Below are 24,597 nucleotides of genomic sequence, written 5' to 3'. Positions count from 1 at the left end.
AATCGCAAAGAAAATCATAATAATACTTGGAAAACGAGGTAAACACTTAATTGTCGCGACTCGCGAGCTAATTTCCGAGCACACAACCTGTGTCGAGACGGCTGGAGAGATAAGGATACACTGGAAAATATATCTGAGATCGAACATAGAGATAAGACAAAATGTTTTGTAACTTTTGTGGATCAAATTTTAGTTTCTAAGATATTTACAAAATTAAGCAAACTTTCTTTTAGAATTGTAGTTAACTTTCTTAGCCATAAAAGATACAATTATAATCAGAGATAACTAATTAAAATAACAGATTAATATAATAATTTGCAGTGTTGTTAAAAAAACCTTTCTATATCTTAGCAGCACTTATTGTAATAGAATGTGTGGAGTTCTTCCTGCACCCATAAAAAACCACTATTTCCTAAAAGAAGCAATATTTTTTTCAATGCAGGTGAGCACAGGTAATCGTATCTCTCACGGGGTTTTTTCTCTTGTTCTCTCTCTCACCTTTTCCGAGTGGAGTTTCTTGCTCTCCAGGTGAGCGCTCTCCATGCTTCTTTTAGTGCGCGTCACAGGTAAAATTCAAACGGTGCTTCGTAACGTATTTTGCCCGGATCACCACCACCGCAACAAGTGCGCAGGTGCAAGCGGGATGCCAGCTGGAGCGGCGCGAAAGAGACGGCTAGCTGGTGTGGGAGATCGTTGGGAGAGCGGGCTTGTGGCGCAGAGCGTGGCCCAAAGGCCAAGCGAAGCCGCTGGAAGAGTCGGCGTCAGTTGCTCAACGCGTTTACCTGTCGACAGACGTGTTTTTTTCCCCAAAGAAAAGGAAAACCGCGTACCCCCTCTCGCTCCCACCCTCTGCGTACGTGTGTGTGTGTGAGTGGAGTGCCTGCTCTTAGGTGCGAGTGTGTCTGTGTTTGAGTGTATATTCAATTAATTACAAAGGCAAAGAAGCAGCTATGTGAATTGAATGAAAGAAAGCCAGTTGAAAAGTATGCAAAAAAGCTGAGTGATACAAAAGGCAAGGGGTGAAGAAGAAGAAGAAGTAGCGGCAGTGTAAAAGGTGATTAATTCACTTTAAGGTGCAATTAAACAGCGGCCAAATAAGCAACAACAACGAAAGAGGCAGCAGAAGCAGCGCAAGGTGCAGACAAGGTGAGGTGAACTTGAAGTTTTTCTTTTCTTTCTTCGACCCCCTCCCCCCTCGAACTACCTCAAAAAAGAAAATTATTCAACAGCAAAAATATTTAATGAGCATGGGTATCTGTGTGTGTACAGGTAAGAGTTCAAGTGTGTGTGTGTGTGGCATTTCAAAATTGCACTTGAAAACGGCGAGGTGGAAAGAGAAAGAGCAGATAATGACAATGAGAAGAGGGAACAGAAGAATCAGTACAAAACGGTATAAACGTGATTCTTTTTTCCAGCCATGGGATTGTGGGAATTTTCCGAAAAGGGGGAGGAACAGGCTGGTTGGCCTCCAATTTTACTTCTTTTTTTCTGTCCGATCCCATGATGCTGCAACTGTACACGCTCTGTTTTCCTCTGATCCATTGGCGACATTTTTTTGAAACTACAAAAATAAAACTGAGCAGAACAAACAACAACAAAAACATCAAAGAACACAAAAAAAACGCAAATCTGGCAAACCAGAAAAACAAGCAACAACGACCAAGCCAAGCGCTTAGATTGCCGGCCTCAAGTTACGACGATATTCCAGCAGCGCTTGGCTTTCGATCGTCGCCGTCATCGTCATCGCGATCATGATCATGTTGCGGCTACGACTACGGCGATCGTTATTATGCTCTTTTCACTGAATGAGCCACATTCCGGTTTAGCATTTTTTCAGCCCAGCAAACACGGCCAGCTAAAAAACCAATCCGCACAATCCGTCCACAAAAGCATCCCCGAAAACCCACACAAATGCGCCCAGCGATTCGAAGCCAGGCCCATTCTCACATTCTCAGGCCCCAAGTCCATTTCCAATTGAAAAGCCAAGTCAACAGATTCCCCTCATCCCCGCCATCTGCCCCCGCCCCTCGCGATTCACCTCTTTCGATCGCTTTTAAACGTGTTCCCCCCGACTAAAGCACACAGCGAAAAACCCAAGTCTTCCGTGTTTATATAGATTGAGCTACTATCTGTCGCTGCAAAAGATTTATAGGGATTTTATAGTTGAAAATAGGATTTGATTTTGAGATACAGAGAACTTTATGATATATTTGTTCCTAACGTATTCGTAACATGACTACTAGTTATAAGTAACTCAATTTAAGTCTAACTACGTCAACTTAACAAAGAAAAGATCTGTTGAACTTCTAAAAGATTGTTTAAATCCAAACAAACTCATCTGAAATTTTAAGTTTAAGTTTCGAGAGCATTTTGAACCTAATGCGAGTATTAGATATTAAATCTCTAACATATAAATATAGTAAAATTATTTTTTGATTTGTATAGGTGTTTTATGATAGATTCGGTAACATTCAATAAAACCATATCAGAATCTTATAACATCATGTTAAAATGGAAATCAAAATAAACCTAGATATTTATGTGATTTCTATCGCTGTATAAAACATTTTAGGATACTAAAAAAGCACTCTTAAGGCAAGTTGGATTTTGAAATTGTTATGTTTAAAAATAAAACATAAAAAATTAAATATTTATGGTTTCTGTAATAGATCTATTTTGAAATGGAAAATATTTAAACAATTTTCTCACATTTTTCTCTGTGCAGCAAACAAGCAGCAACAACAAAACGTTGTAAAAAGGCAACAAAGCCAGTTTTTTTTAGTTTCAAGCCTTGTTTCTGTGGTTGTTGTAGCTGCTGCATTCCAGCGATCGCTGTTGGGTTGATTTTGTTGCCTTGGCAACCAGGAATGCCAGCCCCTATCCCCGTCTCCCTTACTCCGCGTGCACCCATCTCTTTCGCTCGTTCTATCTGGTAGTTTGGGTTTTTAGAAATTCCAACGCAACGAAAACGAAAAGTGTGAAAAGTGAAGCGAGGCAGACAAACGTCGAACTTAGAGGCCCCAATCTTGCTATCTCTATCTCGTTTACCTTTGCTACCCATCTCTCTCTATATCTCATTATCCCTCTCTCTCTCTTTGTGATATGTCTGGCTCCCTCTCGCTTAGCACCCCCGAAAAAAAGAAGAGTATGAGTTTTTGAACCTGCACGTTTTTTACGTATAATGTGAGGTCAGTAACACTTTTGTTTCAAACATTTATCACGCTCCGTTTTGGCCGAGTGCGTGTAACGCTTATGACGTCGAAAACGTTGCCAACCGTTTAATGAACTCGACTTGATTGACAAGCCATTTACAAAATTTTTTGGGCGAATGAACAGTTAAATTAGTCTGGCATCTTTTTTGTTTCTCCAATTTTGGGGTCAGGGATATATTACTTGAGATTGTACGATTAGGATGGGTATTTCATGAAAATTATCCATTATTAATGTATAAACAGCTTAAAGTTGTTCATATATTGGTTCAATTTAATTAATACTCTCTATGAGACCTTTGGTTTTCTGAAAACTCTTAGATATAAGTTAATTAAAACTAACTACTATAAACTGTATAATGGTTAAGAACCAAAAATATCTCTTTTTTAAAACAATCACGTCGGGTATTTTACAAACAACACTCCCAACCAATTTTACGCTTGACATTTGCATTTCTGCATATGAAGCACTGTAAGTCCTTCCTGGAAACTGCGAGTGAAACCCAACTTTTCACCGGGCGTGTCATGTGCGCCCACATTTTGAGTTTCGAAACCGGCTGCCTGATGTTGACAAACCTATTTTCTAATTTGTTTTGCATTTCACTGAGGCATCAAAGAGAGAGACTGGGTGGTGGCAGGGGAAACGTGTTTTTTTTCACGTCCAAACGAAGCGTGCGAGATTTTATTTAACGCTTCTGGCTCTCGAGAGGGGGTTTTCAGGTTTGTAAGAGGGTTTTCAGGAGGGGGTGCTCAAAGCCAGCTGCGTGTTTACAGATATTTTTGCGACGCTTTTTGGCCGGCCCGAAATGAAATGGGCCCGGCCCACAACTAGTTGCTCCCGAGCTCCAAACACACGTGCAGACAGCCGCGCCCAAAACGCAAAGCCGCACCCCTTTCCACCCAACCCCACACCTCCAACCCCCCTTTGTTACCACCTCCCTCCGCCCATGCACACTATTGTCCACGCGCGCTTTTCACAAACAAAAAACTGGGAGAGAACCAAATTTGCGTTTGTTTGTTTGCTTCAGCTTTTTTCGAGTGAGTTGCCAACTTTCGTCAGGGGGGTGATGGGGGTAAAGGGGGGTAGTAGGGAACCAGGATTTACAGATGGCAGGGTAATGGTAGGTCATGCATACTTGTGTAAGTACAATCATTACGCGGGACCCCTCTAAGTGTACAGTCCAACTTCCCTACAATTAACAAGCAACTGTTATTTGATTATATGATAGGGGTACAAAGAAGAAACTCATCTTGTGATATATTTTCGACATTTGACTACTTTTATGTAATTTTAAAAAGTGGCATAAATATAAAAAAGGCCTTCAAAGAAAACATTTTTTCATTTTTATACACAGCTTTTTAAATATCTTTGCTTCCTTTGAAAAGTTTTATATTTTTTGATGTCAAAATACCAAGAAAATCTAAATTAAGTTGTATATTGATACCATGTTTATTACATTTTCTAAAGTACTACGTCTTTCAAAAATTAATCCTTTATTCTTCCATTTATGTCCCAGATAATTTTAAGTTGGGAAAAGTCAAAGCTTGAGATAAACACATAAAAGCAACGAAATTTAGTTGCTAAAGGCATTTGCTTCTCCATTTGCTTCCATTTCGGAAAAACAATCAACTTAGGGGAGGCATGACTATATGTGATAGGAGTACAAAGAAGAAACTCGTCTTATGTGATGATCCTAGCTATCTATTCTTAGGTATTTTCGACATTTTATTACTTTTATGTGAATTTAAAAAGTGGATATATTAAAAAAAGACTTTAAAGGAAACCTTGTTCATTTTTCTACATTGCTTTTCAAATATCTTTGCTTTCTTAAAAAAGCCAGAACAAAATCTAAAACAAGTTGTATACTGATACCATGTTTATTACAATATCCAAAGTACTACGTCTATCAAAAATTAATCCTTTATTCTTCCATTTATGTCCCAGATAATTTTAAGTTGGGAAAAGTCAAAGCTTGAGATAAACCCATAAAAGGTACAAAGTTTAGTTGTTAAAGGCATTTGCCTCTCCATTTGATTCCATTTCGGAAAAACAATCACCTTAGGGAAGCATGACTATACGAGTATGTGTGGGATCTCTTTCGTTGGCATTCCTCCGGAAGGGGGTTTTCCCATTTCCACGTTTGTCATGCAGGCAATGGCAACCCACTTATGTGTCACTGTGTGCGGTTGGCTCTGTGTGCGTGTTGGGGCAACCGTTTGGTTTTTATGTCTTTTGTAAAATTTTATTTAATTTTTGAATCTTTTTTTCTCGTGAAAAGTTTAATATTTGTTTTTCATGCTTGCGATTTGCATAATTTGCACAGAAACACACACAAAGACGGGCGAACACACACAATCATGACCTCCATTTGCGGACTAGCAATATACCTGCAGGGTCTGCTGGCGAAAGAGACGGGTATAGAGCGAAAGAAAGAGAGGGGCGATACTGAAAAGGGAGGATAAGCAAGGATGTCTCCGCTCTGCTCACATGCGATATATTTTATGAATGCAAATCCCTGTTCATTCGGATTTGGTTTACTTACTTGCGGGCGAATTCCTCCCTCCTATCTTCTTTCTCCATTCTCCTTTCTCCCCCTTGATCTTCACTTTCCCTTTCCTTGTGTCCCTTCGCCCCTTTCTCCCACACACAGTGATGTACATGTGTGTTACTGCATTTTCATGTGCACATGTGGGCGAATCACTTTTTTCGTTCGCTGTAGTTCGGCTTTTTATTCATTCATATCGCATTTTCATTCATGCGAATTCTGTTCAAAAAAATCTTTATAAATGAAGCGAGAGGATTCCTTAAAAAATACCCTGCATAAGTGGCTCAAATTTATTTTTGGAAATATTTGTATTTGAGCTATCCTATTTTTTACAAATAACCAGAAATCTACCATTTATGTATTTAGATGGAATCTATCTTTTTATAGTGTATTGTATTTATACTGTATTTCATTGTGTAGGTTTATGAACATATATTTTATAATACACTTCGAATACTGGAACATTGTCTTGAAAATAAGCGGATCTCTATAAGGTTTTGCAATTCCAGCATATATCGTTTAGGTTTATGAACATACATTTTGTAATACATTTTGACTATTGGAGCATTGTCTTAAAAATAAGCTGATCTCTATAAGGTTTTGCAATTCCAGTATATACCCTCATGTTCCCTATCCCTCAGGTTGAATAAAACGGAAACTGAACACTGAACTGAACTGAATATTTATTATTATTATGTTTTTGGCTTGCATGTGCTACCTGGTCCTCCGCCCACCACCCACAGCTTACAGCCCACCCACCGACCACTCATTTCCCGCTTTCCACTTCCCCTACCCGCCGGAAAGTTGCCCTCATTCCGGCGAAATCGTTAGGACTCGGTGCGCTTTTTTGTTCGCTGCCTTTCTTTATTTATTTTTATTGTGTGGCGCGGCTTAAATGCGCTTTGCAGATATTTTATGCCTGCCAACTGCCTTCGGAAGAGGTGGAAATATTCCTTCCCCTTTCCCTGCTCCCAATGTAAGTAAGGATGTTGGCCAAATATGTTTATTTGACACACATCCCCATTCAGCTCCTCGCAGCATGCAAATCTCCCCCCTTTTGCCGGCTTCCCTTATTGTTTGCATATAGAATCAAAGTTTTTTGTGTCTGAATTATCCAGCGACACGACGCACACACACACACATGTGCTGTTCACAGGAGTTTGGCTTTCTGCCACGCCCCTCTTTTGTATTTTTGGGGGCGGGGGCTAAATATTTACCGCCCTCCTCCTGATGGAAAATTCTCTTTTACCCTGACAAAGCAATTTTAGTTATTTTGCCGCAATTGAGTTTTGCTCGTTGCGGTTCTTTTTTCATTTTATATTTTTTTATTATTTTACGCCATTTTGGTTAAACCTTTTCATTTGAAATATTCGTTTGCTTTGCAGTTTTTGGTAGGGCAATAAAAGGAATAATTACCAGTACGCAGAGTGTGTGAAAAGTATTATATAAATTCATTCATTTACGTGGTTTTGTTTTGATACACATTTAATTCTGTGGAACATTATTCGTGATTAATTCCATTGAAATACCTTTCGAAAAGGAAAACATTCCCCAAATTAATTGGCAAGCCATTTCGCATTAAAATTCTCTGCCTCCCTTGATAGATTGTCCACTTCGCTTCCTTTATTATCGCATTATTAATTTCCTGACCCATTCAGGCGTGATTTACTTCAATGCCAATTTAAATATCATTAAAACGTAATTGTAATTTAAAATTAAAATAAAGCCCGCAGGACGATGGCGCCCAATGAAGGGCAAACAAAGGAAGTGCCAACGGGGCGGGTACTTAATCCTTTTGGGGTGCGTTCAGTGATGTTCACATATGATAGGTCTGGACCCCTTAGACCCCCTTTCCGGTATGGAGGACCCTCGACCCTCGACCCAACCTAATCTGTGCGTGTGCAGAGTGATGATATGCAGGCGCAATCCTCTCCTGAAAATTGCCTCCGAAATCCTTCACGCTTCATCAATTCGCATTATTGTTGCTATTGTTGTGTGTGGGACCATGTGTGGGTGGCTGGGGGTGTGTTTGTCAGTCTGTCAGGGTGTGTGTAACGGCGCTTTTCCACATTGAATTGCTAATAAATACAGCTGTCGGCGGAAGAATAGTGATGCAAAATGGAAAGGCCTTACAAAACGATCGCGTTAACTAAAAAAATTGATTTTGAAAAAAGTGCAATAAAATTTGTTCATAGGGCATTTAAAATAGGATATTTATTATCATGTATATATTATCTTTATTTGGATTACCTTGTTTAAAATATGCATTGACATTAAAAATTACCGGGATATAATGTACAAATGTACCTATAGGCGGGGGGTATACACAAATCTCTTTGGTCGAACTTCGGAAAAAAATGGCATCAGTACAAATTTTCCCCGAATTTCGACTAAATAGTTCTGGGACACCTTTGATAATAATTACTGAGATTTAATATTAAAGTTATTATTTGGAAACAACTAAAAAAACACTAATTCGGACGTTTAAAAAAATGATTTTATGGTTTCTTTGAAACTTAGAATCGATTTTATGGTTGAAACCTTTTTATGGTTTATTAAGGGGGGCTTACCATAATAAAAAACCGATCTTAAGTATTGATAGTTTTATAATATATCGTTAAACTCTTCTATGGTAAGCTATGTTTTCGAATGACAGTACGTACATTACTTTTTCAAGAGAAGGCCTAGTTTGTAAAATAGTAATACTACTTTCGATTTAACCGCAGCTGTGTGAGTGGCCGTGTGGATAAGTGGTAACAGAAGCCGGGCCATGACGCACATGGCGGAAAGAGACCGCAACTCTTCCGCGAACCCCCTCAACAACCCCCCCAGCCGACGCCCCTGCCAAACGTACTTAAGCGAATTGCGTATTTATGTGTGTAATCGCAACTCATCATTTGGGGCGGTAGTTTGTGGGGGGCGGGGCCGTGTGGGGCGGTATTCCACACACATAAGCACACACACAGCGGGACTTTCGTTATGGACTGATGGATTTCGTCTGTTACCTTTTCGCATTACGAAAATGTCGCTCGGTTTCTGCTTGTTTGACTCTTGTCTGCCAGCCTGATCTCCTCTTACCACTCCCCCATAAACCCCCCGAAAGCCCAACAAAAAGCCCCGGAAACCCCCCTTTTCCTCGTTTTTTGGCGTGTCAGAAGTTGCTGCGATTTATTCGGCAGCCATTTACATATTTTATTGTCAGCTAATGTCGCAGCACAGGGAAGGTGCAAAGGGGGGGCTTACGAATGTGTGGTGGGTTGCCTATTTCTAGTGTGCCATTTGCACAAGCATATTTCAGGATAATTTACTATCGGATTAGAAGTGGAATACTCGTAATTTGAGAGCAATTTACTGCCTAATGATTCGGGAAGAGCATGTTTGTATGTATGAGCTGCACAAAAGTTACCTGATAAAAATATGCATTAAAATTAATAAAACATTTAGATTGCGCTACGAAATTCTCATAAATAATAAACAAATTGTAAACTCTGAGCAATTAAGCTACCATTTTGCAATTATATTGCAATTAAACTGGCATTGTATTCATCGCTTAGCAAAACTTTCCTGAAATTAAATTCAAATTGTTTCGTTGTCATGACTTTTATCTGTAGGTCTTTATCATTCCACGTTTATCTGAGCAATCAAATAATACAGAGAGGTAAATATATATGTTGACCATTGGATAGCCAGAAAAAATGCCTTTTTCATAGTCAACTATTTTCGGTTCTTTATATTTTCCAAAGTTGCGGACGAAACTAATTTAATTTTCATTTGCCAACATTTTTGCATAATTATTTGAAGATGGCCAACACACATTTTGGGGCTGTCATCATCATGCAATCATCCCTTTTCCAACGCCCCTAATCCCCCCCAAATAAGTACATAAAAAGTTTGCTCGAAACAACATTTTTCTGCTTTTTGTTTTTGTTTAATTAAATTGAAAATGTTTTCCGCTGAATTTGCTGGCCATGCGAAAATGCCAGGCATTGGAAAGCCTGTAGTTTTCGGGTTTTCCTTTTGTTCAGCTGACTTTGTCTGGGCTTTTGGCTCTTTTTAATAAACCAAATCGATGTCTGAGCTCGAGTAATTGAACAAATTGCCACAAAATGTGGGCTGGAATTTGGGCAGCGAAAATGGATTTCCAAGAGGGTTTTCGTTTGCTTCAAAAATTGCTTTTGAATGCGAGGCGCGTTCAAACAGAAAAGCGTTCTTTTTTTGGTATTCAGCCACTTAATGATGACCTTCGAGGTAATCCAAGCGTTGCGTATACGCCGTGATGGACGCGGTGCCGTATGCTCATTCAATCATCCGCCGATTCATTGACAAAGCTGTCAATGGCTATTGATTTATGAGCCCCGTTCAAGCGGAATCCCGGCCCCTTCCTGCCGAAAAACAACTCATTCGGAACGCCACAGTCTGCCATAATTTGTGGTCCTTTTGGCCCAAGATTGAGTCCTGTCCCAACGACATCGCCTCGAAGTCCTTAGCACAAATGATTGCCACATTGAGGTGACTGCTAATTACCTTGCCTCTGCCATTTCAGGCATTTTGTTGCCCTAACCGCACGCTCAACACGCAAATAATTGAGATGAGCCCCCTACCCCACTTGGATAATTCCGATTGTTGTTTGGCCAAGCGTAAGACTCTTTGTGGCCAACAGATAGCCAGTCAAGATACAGATATAAATCGCAGATACAGATACAAATGCAGATGCAGATACAAATCCATGGGCACAGAGATTTTATCGAAACAAGACGTGATGTTTGTGCTGCCGCCACTTAAACTGATGATATTGCCTGCACTAAAGATAATTAGTTGCCAAAGTGTCTAATGTAGCAATTATTCTGTTTAGCTGGTTGGGCAATTATGTCGCACAAAGCTGAAGTTGCAAATATCAGGGTTCAGGGTGGACAAAGTCACTAATTTGCAATTAGGTTTGATTAGTATACTACGGTTGCAGTTAGGCAAACCCTTCGAGTTTGGATTTAAAGAGTCAAAAACCATTAAACATTGGTAGTTTCTTTTTTAATTAAGCAGAACCCAACAAGAAAGCATTTTAGATATTAAATCAGCTCACCAGAAATAGCTTAAAATTAAAAAAAACAATGTTTTCTGCTAGCTAGTTAGTTCGATTAGTTTAATTTTAGTTGCTTATTCTTATATCCTTTGAATTTCTCTTTAATGGATTTTAATACATCCCGTTTGTAAACAATCTTTAAGTGCTGTAGTTAGTTAAACTTTCGAAAAGGCCATTTGTAGATTTTATTTGCCTATTTTAGGCAATTTTCACCGTATGATTTAATGGCTGGCGCCTCGTCGAAATGGCCGCAACGATTTTAATTAGTTTGCAGCCTGCAGGTGTTATTTTCGCGCTCTTGCTGTACATTTGCCAAATTCCCGCACATATGCATTCGTTTGCCATATTGTGTGTGGATAGAGCATTTGCCCCTGTGGCACTTGGCAAATGTGCAACGCCCACAACAACCATGACAGCAAAAGCAACAACATTTGGAACATGTCTATTGGCGGGACGCAATGTTCCATTTTCTATTTTACCTCCCCCGGGCCAACCCAACCCACCGCAAATTTTCCAAATTCAATTTGCCACACTTAGAGGCCTGAAAGATTAATTCTCATTAAAATTACATTGTGCCGTTCTGCCCTAATTTATGTAAAACCCTGATGAGCGGATGTGGAAGTTGGTACGATATGATACCACAGAGACCAGAAACCAACTAAATGAAAAAGTCGCAAATGAATTCGAAACCCCATAACCGAATCAAAATAAAATTGCCGACCCGCAAACAGCGCACTTTTCAAAATTTAGAATGGATTCACGCTTCTCCAATCAGTATCCACATTGTTTATTGTTTATTGTCTATGTGCCACCACATTTCCAATCCCCCCAGCAACCCGTCGAATAATTAAAACAGTTGTAAATTACACATTTATTGAAATTGTTTTGCTGTTGATATTTTTGCAGGGCCTTCAAATGCGGTCCGGATCGGTTCTGTTGTTTCGGGGTAAACATTCTCCCGGGATTTGCATGCGATTGTGTGTTTACCTGGGTCCCAAATGTATATTCACTGCCAAATCGATAATTGCATTAAATGCTGTGGCATATTGGGGCAATCAAAACGTGTTTGGCGTTTCTAAATTATTTGGCTAACTTCATTCGACAAAGTCATTTACTAAAATGCCAATGCAGCTGAATGAAATGATAATTATCTCCTCGATGGGAGGGATTAATAAAATGCCCAGAGATTTTCCATGCTAATTATTTTCATAATCATTTTAAAATATTGATGGATGAACGATGATTTTCGGTAAATAATTTCAAGGGAATTGTTTATGTAATTTGCATATTTTAAGCAAAGCGATGTTTTTCAGCCTAATTTGTATAAAGTTATTCATTTAAAAACCAATTGTTTCTCTTTTGTACTTAAGAGCATGTTGAATAAATTACGTTGATTTTATTTATAAACTTTTTTATGCATAAGTTCCATTCAAGTTATTCATATTCAACTAAGTGTGTAATTTGTTTAGGTAAACAATACTGTTTTGCAAGTTTAATGTGCAAATGTTTTATATGCATATTTTATTACATAAAACCATTAAAAGTTTTAAAACATACATGTGGGAAAGGAAAAGAAGACAAGGAGTGGTCATGTCTACAACAGCTCTGCCTAAACTTATTTTACTTTATTTACATTAAGGTATATTCAAATCTGTTAACGTAAAATTATCGCTTGCAACTCTGTTAAAATATTATATTCGATACCGCACGAAAAGAATCGTCGCATAGAGTACTCGCTTTTGTTTTCTGTTTTTCCGAGGAAGAAGATCTAAAACGGAATATCTTATTGTCTATCAATTAAATAAAGTCATTAAACTTAATTGTTGAGATTATCTTTGAACCATCACCGGCGATCCTACAAATTTGGTGTCAGAAGTGGGATTTACTTGGAAAAACGGCAGAAAAGCGGACGTGCCCCACACAGATTCATTAAAATCAGAGTGCGGACAACATTGTTCTAGAAGGAGGGAAAGCAGTTCACTGGCAGATCGTATACACCTGAGAGGTAAAGTAAGGTGCGCAACCTGCGCAAAGGTTCTGCAAGTGAGCGAGGAGGCGTCAAAATCTTGCTTTGGGAAAGCGCAAATTGGGTGAAAAAGCCTGAAAAGCAGCGTCACCTTGGCCACAGGGTGTGTCGTGCCAAAGAAGGAAGACTTGAGACCACCAGCAAGTACCAGAACTGCGCTGTTCGCAGAAGAGGACAGTGAGCGATCTGGATCATTTTTTTTTGTATTTTTATACCTATAACCTAAAATATTTCACAAAATTTAACCATTAAGTTAAGTACAATAATTTGTTATAATTGAAAATTTCTACTATATGTAAGCAGAGAGTACGAGCGAAAATGTTTCCGTTTATCAACGGTATATCTACGTTACCAACGTGTGTCTAGTATGACAGTATCGAGATATTCTATCTAATGAGACGAATACTACAAACAAAAATTGAAGAGAAATACCACTCTTACGAGCTCGAAGTGTTGGCTATAGTTGAAGCTTTAAAAAAATGGCGTGTCTATTTACTTGGGATAAAGTTCAAAATTATAACCGACTGCAACGCATTTGCTTTAACGATGAAAAAGCGTGGAGAAGTTCCTCTAAGAGTGGCACGGTGGGCATTGTTTCTCCAGGATTATGACTATGTCATCGAACATCGAAGCGGCAGCAAAATGCGTCACGTAGACGCCTTAAGTCGTGTTTCATGTCTAATGTTGGAAGACACTTTGCATCACAAGTTGCAGGAAGCACAGTCGCAGGATGAATGGGTTCGGGCAGTAATGGCCGCCCTCGAAAACAGCACATATGGTGACTTCTTTATTAAGCATGGCATATTGTACAAGGATCCTGTCAAAGAACTGATTGTGGTGCCGACATTAATGGAGGAAGAAATCATTCGTATGGCCCATAAGCAAGGACATTTCTCAGTAAAAAGAACTCAAGAGGCTGTCGAGAAGACATTTTACATACCGAACTTATCGAAAAAAGTAATAAGAGTGGTCAAGAGTTGCGTCGAATGTATTATTTCTGAAGGCAAGGCAGGCAAAAAGGAAGGTTTCTTAACACCCATTAACAAAGATGACAAGCCGTTGGAAACATTTCATGTTGATCATGTAGGACCAATAGAGCAGACCAGCAAGAACTACAACTACATTCTCGTCGTGATCGATGCGTTCTCTAAGTTTGTCTGGCTCCACCCGACAAAAAATACAACCGCTGAAGGAGTTATCGATCGACTTACCCGTCAAGCGGCAGTGTTTGGAAACCCTAAGCGCATAATATCAGATAGAGGGGCAGCGTTTGTTGCAAACACATTTAGGCAATACTGCGACGAGAACGGGATACAGCATCTAATGATAGCCACTGGAGTTCCCCGAGGGAATGGTCAGGTGGAGCGAATCCATAAAATCGTAATCCCAATGTTGGCCAAGCTTTGTCAAGAGAAATCGTCCAGCTGGTATAAACATCTAGAGGTTGTGCAGCAAGTAATGAACAGCACACCTCCAAGAAGCACGAAACTATCACCCTTCAGGATATTAACAGGGGTTGAAATGAGGACCAACAAACTATCCGAGCTCAACACGTTCCTTGAAGATGCCGCTATCGAAGAATTGGACCAAGAGAGAGAGAGCGTTCGTATGGAAGCGAAGAGTAACATCTCCAAAATTCAGCAAGAGAATCGTAGGTCCTTTAACAAGGGTCGTAAGAAGGAGCTGAATTACAAAATCAACGAACTCGTCGCCATAAAGCGCACACAGTACGGGACCGGCTTAAAGTTAAAACCAAAATTCTTTGGACCTTACAAAGTAGTCAGGACTCTTCCCCATGGCCGATATGACGTGGAGAAAGTTGGTGACCATGAAGGTCCAGGGAAAACATCAACCGTCGCTGAATATATGAAGAAATGGAATCCTCAGTCAGACTCAGCAGAAGAACCATCATTCGAGCCGAATGATGAATCAGGATGGCCGATTGTGGGAAAGGAAAAGAAGACAAGGAGTGGTCATGTCTACAACAGCTCTGCCTAAACTTATTTTACTTTATTTACATTAAGGTATATTCAAATCTGTTAACGTAAAATTATCGCTTGCAACTCTGTTAAAATATTATATTCGATACCGCACGAAAAGAATCGTCGCATAGAGTACTCGCTTTTGTTTTCTGTTTTTCCGAGGAAGAAGATGTAAAACGGAATATCTTATTGTCTATCAATTAAATAAAGTCATTAAACTTAATTGTTGAGATTATCTTTGAACCATCACCGGCGATCCTACAAATTTGGTGTCAGAAGTGGGATTTACTTGGAAAAACGGCAGAAAAGCGGACGTGCCCCACACAGATTCATTAAAATCAGAGTGCGGACAACATTGTTCTAGAAGGAGGGAAAGCAGTTCACTGGCAGATCGTATACACCTGAGAGGTAAAGTAAGGTGCGCAACCTGCGCAAAGGTTCTGCAAGTGAGCGAGGAGGCGTCAAAATCTTGCTTTGGGAAAGCGCAAATTGGGTGAAAAAGCCTGAAAAGCAGCGTCACCTTGGCCACAGGGTGTGTCGTGCCAAAGAAGGAAGACTTGAGACCACCAGCAAGTACCAGAACTGCGCTGTTCGCAGAAGAGGACAGTGAGCGATCTGGATCATTTTTTTTTGTATTTTTATACCTATAACCTATAATATTTCACAAAATTTAACCATTAAGTTAAGTACAATAATTTGTTATAATTGAAAATTTCTACTATATGTAAGCAGAGAGTACGAGCGAAAATGTTTCCGTTTATCAACGGTATATCTACGTTACCAACGTGTGTCTAGTATGACAGTATCGAGATATTCTATCTAATGAGACGAATACTACAAACAAAAATTGAAGAGAAATACCACTCTTACGAGCTCGAAGTGTTGGCTATAGTTGAAGCTTTAAAAAAATGGCGTGTCTATTTACTTGGGATAAAGTTCAAAATTATAACCGACTGCAACGCATTTGCTTTAACGATGAAAAAGCGTGGAGAAGTTCCTCTAAGAGTGGCACGGTGGGCATTGTTTCTCCAGGATTATGACTATGTCATCGAACATCGAAGCGGCAGCAAAATGCGTCACGTAGACGCCTTAAGTCGTGTTTCATGTCTAATGTTGGAAGACACTTTGCATCACAAGTTGCAGGAAGCACAGTCGCAGGATGAATGGGTTCGGGCAGTAATGGCCGCCCTCGAAAACAGCACATATGGTGACTTCTTTATTAAGCATGGCATATTGTACAAGGATCCTGTCAAAGAACTGATTGTGGTGCCGACATTAATGGAGGAAGAAATCATTCGTATGGCCCATAAGCAAGGACATTTCTCAGTAAAAAGAACTCAAGAGGCTGTCGAGAAGACATTTTACATACCGAACTTATCGAAAAAAGTAATAAGAGTGGTCAAGAGTTGCGTCGAATGTATTATTTCTGAAGGCAAGGCAGGCAAAAAGGAAGGTTTCTTAACACCCATTAACAAAGATGACAAGCCGTTGGAAACATTTCATGTTGATCATGTAGGACCAATAGAGCAGACCAGCAAGAACTACAACTACATTCTCGTCGTGATCGATGCGTTCTCTAAGTTTGTCTGGCTCCACCCGACAAAAAATACAACCGCTGAAGGAGTTATCGATCGACTTACCCGTCAAGCGGCAGTGTTTGGAAACCCTAAGCGCATAATATCAGATAGAGGGGCAGCGTTTGTTGCAAACACATTTAGGCAATACTGCGACGAGAACGGGATACAGCATCTAATGATAGCCACTGGAGTTCCCCGAGGGAATGGTCAGGTGGAGCGAATCCATAAAATCGTAATCCCAATGTTGGCCAAGCTTTGTCAAGAGAAATCGTCCAGCTGGTATAAACATCTAGAGGTTGTGCAGCAAGTAATGAACAGCACACCTCCAAGAAGCACGAAACTATCACCCTTCAGGATATTAACAGGGGTTGAAATGAGGACCAACAAACTATCCGAGCTCAACACGTTCCTTGAAGATGCCGCTATCGAAGAATTGGACCAAGAGAGAGAGAGCGTTCGTATGGAAGCGAAGAGTAACATCTCCAAAATTCAGCAAGAGAATCGTAGGTCCTTTAACAAGGGTCGTAAGAAGGAGCTGAATTACAAAATCAACGAACTCGTCGCCATAAAGCGCACACAGTACGGGACCGGCTTAAAGTTAAAACCAAAATTCTTTGGACCTTACAAAGTAGTCAGGACTCTTCCCCATGGCCGATATGACGTGGAGAAAGTTGGTGACCATGAAGGTCCAGGGAAAACATCAACCGTCGCTGAATATATGAAGAAATGGAATCCTCAGTCAGACTCAGCAGAAGAACCATCATTCGAGCCGAATGATGAATCAGGATGGCCGATTGTGGGAAAGGAAAAGAAGACAAGGAGTGGTCATGTCTACAACAGCTCTGCCTAAACTTATTTTACTTTATTTACATTAAGGTATATTCAAATCTGTTAACGTAAAATTATCGCTTGCAACTCTGTTAAAATATTATATTCGATACCGCACGAAAAGAATCGTCGCATAGAGTACTCGCTTTTGTTTTCTGTTTTTCCGAGGAAGAAGATGTAAAACGGAATATCTTATTGTCTATCAATTAAATAAAGTCATTAAACTTAATTGTTGAGATTATCTTTGAACCATCACCGGCGATCCTACATACATATTATATTTGGCAATAAAACATTCCTTGATATACTAAAATGTCTATTTGTCTGATAGACTCCCTGCCAAATTTTTTTCACTAAATAAGTTCCTGTCTAGCCAATTTACTTTGGTTCGTTTTACTTGGCTTTTTCCTGGTCTCTGCTGATAAATACTTATATTGAGGTTCCCTATGCAACACCCTCTCATTTTTATTTGGCTGGTTATGTGAGAACTTGGATTTGCATTCGTGCATTTGACACGTTCTGTTTATGGCGCTGGAAAAGGTGTTGCATATGCTGTATGTAAAAAACATTCGACTATCGAATTCTGAGGGGGAATTCAGAACCGTTTGGAGCTGTCATCAAACATGCAAACTGCATTCGAGCGAATTGCCAAGTAACTCAGATGCGAACGAACTGAAGTATTTGCCTTTCGAACTCAATCTCAACTAAGGAAGAGGCGAAAATCAATCAAATGCCTTTAACCGAAACAGAGAACTGAGAACTTTGTCTAACCGAGATTAACTTTGGCGTTCCCCCAGTTGCAAAGTATCAACCGAAAAAGTTTACAAATAACCTAGCAGATACTCGCACTCAAGGGGGCAACAAAATGCGGGCAATTTGCCTACAAATACCCTGGATATGGGATTTCAGAAAGGGAAAGTAAAGGAACCTTTCGATCTGGGGACCCCCCGGAGATTTCGATCAACAAACTGGAAAATGTTCTCTCCGCCGCTCGTCGAGTAGTATATTTTTTACCAAGTTTATTGTTCAGGGGAGTGAAATGTGTAGAAACTCAAACTTGCTCGAACTCAACACACATCCATCCATAAACGCTTCCACTTTAAGCCATGCAGAAAACTTTTCGCTCTCGCAAAAAATTGGAAAGTGAAAAGCGAGCGAGTGGCTGTGGAGGAAAAAGTAAAATTGCTGACAGGAAACTTCCAATCAGAAATGAATTACTTTGAAGTGAGCTCACAAGGGGGTGAAAGAGGGGGTTTTTTAGGAAGGGAGGTGCTGGTAGTTACCGCAGTGTCAAGTTTAAGAAGCCATGAAATAACATTAATTTGTTGCAAATTCCCTTGCCAAGTTTTTTAAGTTGAATTAATTTGATTAGCTTATCGCCCGTTCAAAGTTGAAACTCCATCAGCCTCTCAAACTGGATTGGGAATCTTGTTAGAGATGCGAGCGTGAGGGAAATTCTAGGCAGGAATAATCTATGGTTTAAACTTCAATGAAAAAACAATCACTTAATAACCAATAAGGTAGATATATCAAATTTAAACTTCCATTTAAATTCAGTCATAAATGGTCTACAAGAATTAAAGAAGACATTATTTAGGAAATCATAAAGACAAACTATTGGGGATGCCACACAAATCATTTTTAAATGGCATTTTGGGTTTCCAATTTCTCATTGATATGAATAAAAGATAGTCGTGTTTCTAAAAATATTAATTGTTCTCCTGAGTTTAAAATATATTCATGCACACTTTTGGTCACCTAAAATCATTTTAGTAAAATGGCATGCAAAAATGATTTGTTTAATATTTTATTTAATTTTTTTCTTCAAGCTCAAAATATTTGTTTTAATTTAAAAATCGTTCCACCTGTAATTCCCGTTCTGGATAGTACTTATTGAAGATGACTGGCGTTACTGGCTCTTGCGGCTGCCAGTTCGCATTTCACATTCGGGCCAAAAGCAGGAGTCGACTACAATTCAAATTTTATTAGATTACACGAAATTTATGTGGCAATCAACTTACGAAACAGAAGAACGAAAAATGTCTAGGCCGAACCAAGGAGCCATGGTTGGAAAATGCAAATGACTGCGAGTTCTGCTGTGTGTGTCATGATTTTAATAAGAATGAACTTCATTTCCCCTGCGCCCTTTGGTCCCTTTTCTTCTTCATTGTTGAACTAAATAAGTCACATAAAAAGAGTGAATTTGCGTTGAATGAGAGATGGGTGCGTTGAAAGGAATTGGGCATTGGGTTCCCTTCGCTATATCACATATATGTTGCACGAAAAGAAGGCAAATTATTTTTTTTTAATATTTTTACGGCAAAATACTTGAAATTGATAAGGCTGCCTTTTGTATAGATATATGTATGTACGTGTGCCAGTATGTAAGGGAGAAAAAGCAAGTCTCAGTGGGTTAGCATTGTTGGCAACCACAAACCTCTTAACCACCCATTTCCACCTCCCCTTAAAAAACACAGCTTTATCGTGGCGAAAAGGAAAGTACTCTTTCCAGGCGTGAGCGAAATATATTAGCGATTCTCTTAATAAAACTTCTTTTTAACTGAAATTCTTATCAAAGACAACATTTATTTCTTAAGAACTAGACAAATGTAGAAATTCTGAGATAAAATGTATTTACTAAGATGGTCTTGGACCTTTAGTTTGATAAATAAATTTATGTTCCTTAAGAATAATTATATCTTTTTAAATTATATATTAAATAATATAAATATCAAAAGCCTTTTAATATTTAGTCAATAAGAATAAGTTAATACGAACTATTTTTTTAATTTTATCCAGTAATTGGCAAAACCATGTAGCATTAAAAATTATATCATAGGGAAGAAACACATTTTTTAAAATTTCTTTATTGCTGGCCAAGGCCTCCTTTGGTTTGTATTCCCCTGGTAAGGGAGTGGTGGCAAAACCAAGGCAGAAGAAACCGCAAAAAATTGTTGAAAATACAAATTTAAATTGTCTGTTTGTCTGGTTTCGTTAAATATATTTGCCAAAGTCACACACTCACATTTTACATCTCAGGTGGAATTGTTGGCCACCTTCTCAGGTGCAGACACTCGTATATTGACGACCCCTCCAAAACATCACCTCCCCCATTTGCACATCTGATATTTAATGATTATTTGTTTGCCTGTTTGCCGATTCTGACTTCTCCTTTGTTTGCTTTCTCTCGCCGGCAGATTGGATGAATCTCTAACGTCATGGTATGAAGGAGCCGACGAACACTTTGGATGAAATTGTAAGTGCTGCGGCTAATCAGTGTCTAGAGTTCAGCAGGGCTCCCTGTGTCACATAACCACCATATAACCGAGGCGGAACCGCATCACGAACATAAAAATCCACTGGGGTCGGGAAAAGCCGGGGAGATATATGCGAAAAAGTCAAGACAATGCAACTGACACATAATGAAAGTGGAGTGGGGGGAACTTAAAGCCAACCAGTTTTTATGGCCAGGGAAAGTCTAGTCGCATACTCGGAAAAAATAACTGAAATTAAAAAAAAGCAGGGATAACTATAAGTTTTTGTAAAAATAATGTATATTGGGTTTTAGTTATATCAATTCTAAAACACTTTATAATAACCAAGCGATCTACACTTAAGATCACTCAAGTACCACATATATTGAAACCATATCAATAAAGGAATATTAAGTATTTATATTGTAATATCATATTTTCTTTTTGTGTAACCAAAACTGCACGCAGTTGGCGGTTGGAAAACGGAGAAAAGTTGAAAATGCAAAGCAATCTAAATAAAATGTCAGTCCCGCAGAGCCGGCAGGTGGCGCCACCAGCGGCGGAGTGGGACGGAAAGACAAACGGAAAGGGACAACATGTGAGCCACAACAACAACAAACAATAGATATATAGTTGGGCCCAGACTTTAAAGTATTACCCAATGCAGAGTTTTGTATGGCCCAAACGGGAGAAAAAGTGTGGTAAGGGGATGGTGATGTCAGTGGGAATGGGTAACATCGCCGTGTCAAGCGGTAATTGTTATGTAAATGAGTTTTACAATTTTTGCCAGCCAAAAAAGGTCACCAGATGAAGGGAGACACTGTGGCTTAGGCCTGGTCGACAAATTTCAGCCAAGTCAGTCAGCAGTTTTCTGCCTTTCTGCCCGATGAGAGGACAAACAAAAGTTTTGTTTAGCTTTTGTTTTGGTGTTTTCGCTTTTCGGTGCATACCTATAGAACCAAAGTACACCCTACTCATATATACCTTACCCTTCTTTTTGGTGCCTTTGTGTGAAAGCCTGGCTCTTTATAAATTTGCAAATCAGTTTGTAAGTCAACGACAACTTGTTGTTTGGCTTGTCTTTGCCCTTAACACTTTTAACCATACAAATGACTATGACTGTATTTTCGTTATAAAGTTGATTTTCCAAGGAGTTAAAGGCCAGTAGACACGTTGGAGAGTAAATGACCGTTTAGAAAAGTTCAGGCAAATGGAATTTCGAATTTTTAGTTTTTCTTTACCAAATGCTACACGTAAAAAAATATACTAAAAATGTTTTAGGTATAATTATTACCTACAATTCACTTTCGAGAAAGTCCGTATTTGAGTCTGTCAAAGTTGTACTTTTATTTTAAGCTTAAAAATAAATAAGGATCTTTAAAGTATATAGTTTTAATGTCTTTAAAATTGTTTTCTATATTTTCTAGGCGGAGAGTTGTGCCCTTTAGGGACGGGTTACTTTGCCTTGAAATTGATTCCACCTTTAGGAACTCCAAACTTCATAAAGAAAATTGACTTGAAAACGTGCTACGTGATGGGTGCTCAATTAGCAATATATTGAATTATTTATTCGAAAAGTGGCCCCACTTGAAGGTCATAACTAATATTGGAATTTCCCTTGGCGGCGCCCACCCCACCGACCTTCCTCTATTTCAGCAATATTTGTGTTGGCCCATTTCCTTAAGTGCAACGTCAGCTTGGCATTTCGCAACTTTTGTTGCTGTTTCCTGGAGGGAAATATAAATGCCAGGCCATGGCGAAAGACAAACAGCACACAGGGTAGAGTCACGCACACACAGATACTCCACACCCACACACAGATACTCCACACTCACACATGTGGCGGGCATGCAGATGTGACAGGGTGGGACTTGAATTTTTAATGCAAGGCAACAACCATTCTCAGCGGCATATTTACATTCGGGCTCAATGTCAATTGTGTTTATAAATTAATTTGCAAAAAGACAAATGTACACATGGCATTGGGTGAATGGCTGATGGGGGTGGCCGGGCTGATGGGGTGAGCCGTTGCCAAAACAAGCACGCCTTTTGTTTAGAGGCCATTACGGCCAGGGATCCCTGGGCCTCTGTTCGCCTGCCAGTGTCAGCTCATGTGGAGCACCTCCTGTTCCATCGCCATCTCCATCTCCCATCTCCCTCCCATGATTCCCCACAGGTTACCGGCTCCTCCTCTGCTGACCCCAGACGCATTGTTGTCGCACTCATTCTCTCGTTCTCTGCAGGGTACCTTGTTAGGGGTCCCATTGCCATGCCTCCATACCTTCGGTGCCCATTTCCGTACCCAGGCCCAAACAAAACCCCCGGCTGTACCTCAGCTAGCGTGACAGGTTGTTGTCGTCGTTAGATGTTAGACGCATGCTTTTGTTTCTTTTCGGTGTCCTCTTACTGGGCGAATGGGGCAGCACACTGGGAAAAATTGGGTCCAACAACCGATGGTGCCTAAGTATTTTTGAAATATTTTTAAAGCAACTGAGTAAATTTTGAAGAAGAATAACAGCGAATGGTTATACATTATTAATAGAACCCTGCATGATAATACAATATGTTAGGTCAAGTAGTTAGATCTGTCATCGCTAATATTACCTATCCTACCTGACCCAAAAATGTAGTAATAATTTATTATTTTACTTTTCACTCTGTTATATATTCTAAAAATAAATCATACTACACATAACTCAGGTACTTTTGAAAAAAATCACTCATACGACACGTTTAACTGATAATTTTTTAACAAAATTAAACATTACCATTGATTGCAGTAGACTGGTTTAACAATATTTTAAAATATATAAACGTTTAGCTTCGTATTTATTATGATAAACTGCTCTAGTTATATTTCCTAGATAGCGAATGACGTTTTCATTCTAAACTTCAGGGCATGTGACACTTTTCAACAGCTGCTTAAACAAAGGCGCGCCTTAAAATCATCCAAACGATGAGACAAAGTGCATAGTAATTGAATAAAAACAGACAATTTTGTTTCTCGTAAATATGAGGATTAATTAAGACAGCTTGTGGCCAAGTTTGTTCTCTGTGCATTGAGAGGGGATGAGCAGCTGCCAGTTGTCGTAAATATTTGCGCACAAAAGTCGGCAATGATTTGATGCACACGCACACAGGCAGCTGGCTAAGCTGAAACTAGCTAAGCAGCCCACACAAAATGGAAAAAAAGGAAAAAAGACAGCTTAACCCGCCGAAGGGTGGAGTGGGTGGCGGCTAATTTGCGCAACAGAATGACAGCCGAGGCCAGATACAGTGGGATTTTGAATGCCTTCAGCATATGGGGGAGATATGCCAAAAGTCAAGGCGAAAATAACACAAATCGCGGATAAATACATTGTATCTTTGGCATGTCTTTGGAATTTAGCATTTCCAAAGATCGACACATAGCAATTCCATAATATTAAACAATGAAGAAGAGTTTTAAGCTTAATTACCTCTTAACTATGAGTTCCGAAATACTGTTTATATTTGCTAATTCTCTCAATGAACTGATATTTCAATGTATTTTATTTACACTAAATATTTTATATAGATGAGACAAAAGTCAAGGCGAAATAACACAAATCAGGGATTAATTAATTGTTTGTTTTGTATTTCTCTTGAATTTCCCATTTGCAAATATTTGCTAAGCATACTAACACACAACTGAGAAGAGTTTAAAGCCTAATTACGCTTAATTATGACTACCGAAACACTGTATCTAATGGCTAATTCTGTCAAGCAACTGCTGCTGTATTTTATTTATATTGAAAATTCCACATGGCTTGGTCACATGATGTATTCGCCTAGCGTTTGGGCATTATTAAGCCATTCTATCAGCATAATAATCAGCAAGAGACAAGCATACGCCTGCATGCTTAGTGCTCATATGCGAATTTAATCCTTAGTCTTTCATTGGGATAAAACGCCAGTAGAACTGCAGCAACGCACGCACTTCCGTGCGGCATCTTCGGCAATTTGGCAATGCAAGTGAGCAAGGCCATCTAACCACCCAACCACCCCAAAATCCACTTTCCCCCACCCACACAGCTGCAGTGCTTCGGCCGAATTTCCACTCGGCTTTTCCTCCTCGGA

The 24,597-nt window shown here is 39.4% G+C and overlaps 1 protein-coding gene across 1 annotated transcript in view; it reads left to right on the top strand.

Annotated features, from left to right (window-relative positions):
• Positions 1 to 766: 766 nt before the first annotated feature.
• ASPP (Ankyrin-repeat, SH3-domain, and Proline-rich-region containing Protein) overlaps positions 767 to 24,597 on the top strand; it is a 44,133-nt gene continuing 20,302 nt past the window's right edge. Inside the window, exons 1-2 of the mRNA XM_036813181.3 lie at positions 767 to 1,146; positions 20,443 to 20,501. Of these exons, the coding sequence (XP_036669076.3) occupies positions 20,469 to 20,501 (33 nt within the window). The 5' untranslated portion in view covers positions 767 to 1,146; positions 20,443 to 20,468. The remainder of the gene's footprint in view (positions 1,147 to 20,442; positions 20,502 to 24,597) is intronic.

This window comes from Drosophila suzukii, chromosome 2R (assembly GCF_043229965.1).
Source record: "Drosophila suzukii chromosome 2R, CBGP_Dsuzu_IsoJpt1.0, whole genome shotgun sequence".
Classification (NCBI taxonomy): domain Eukaryota; kingdom Metazoa; phylum Arthropoda; class Insecta; order Diptera; family Drosophilidae; genus Drosophila; species Drosophila suzukii.
Note: the sequence above shows the minus strand (reverse complement) of the source record. Positions and strands in the feature narration are given on the sequence as shown.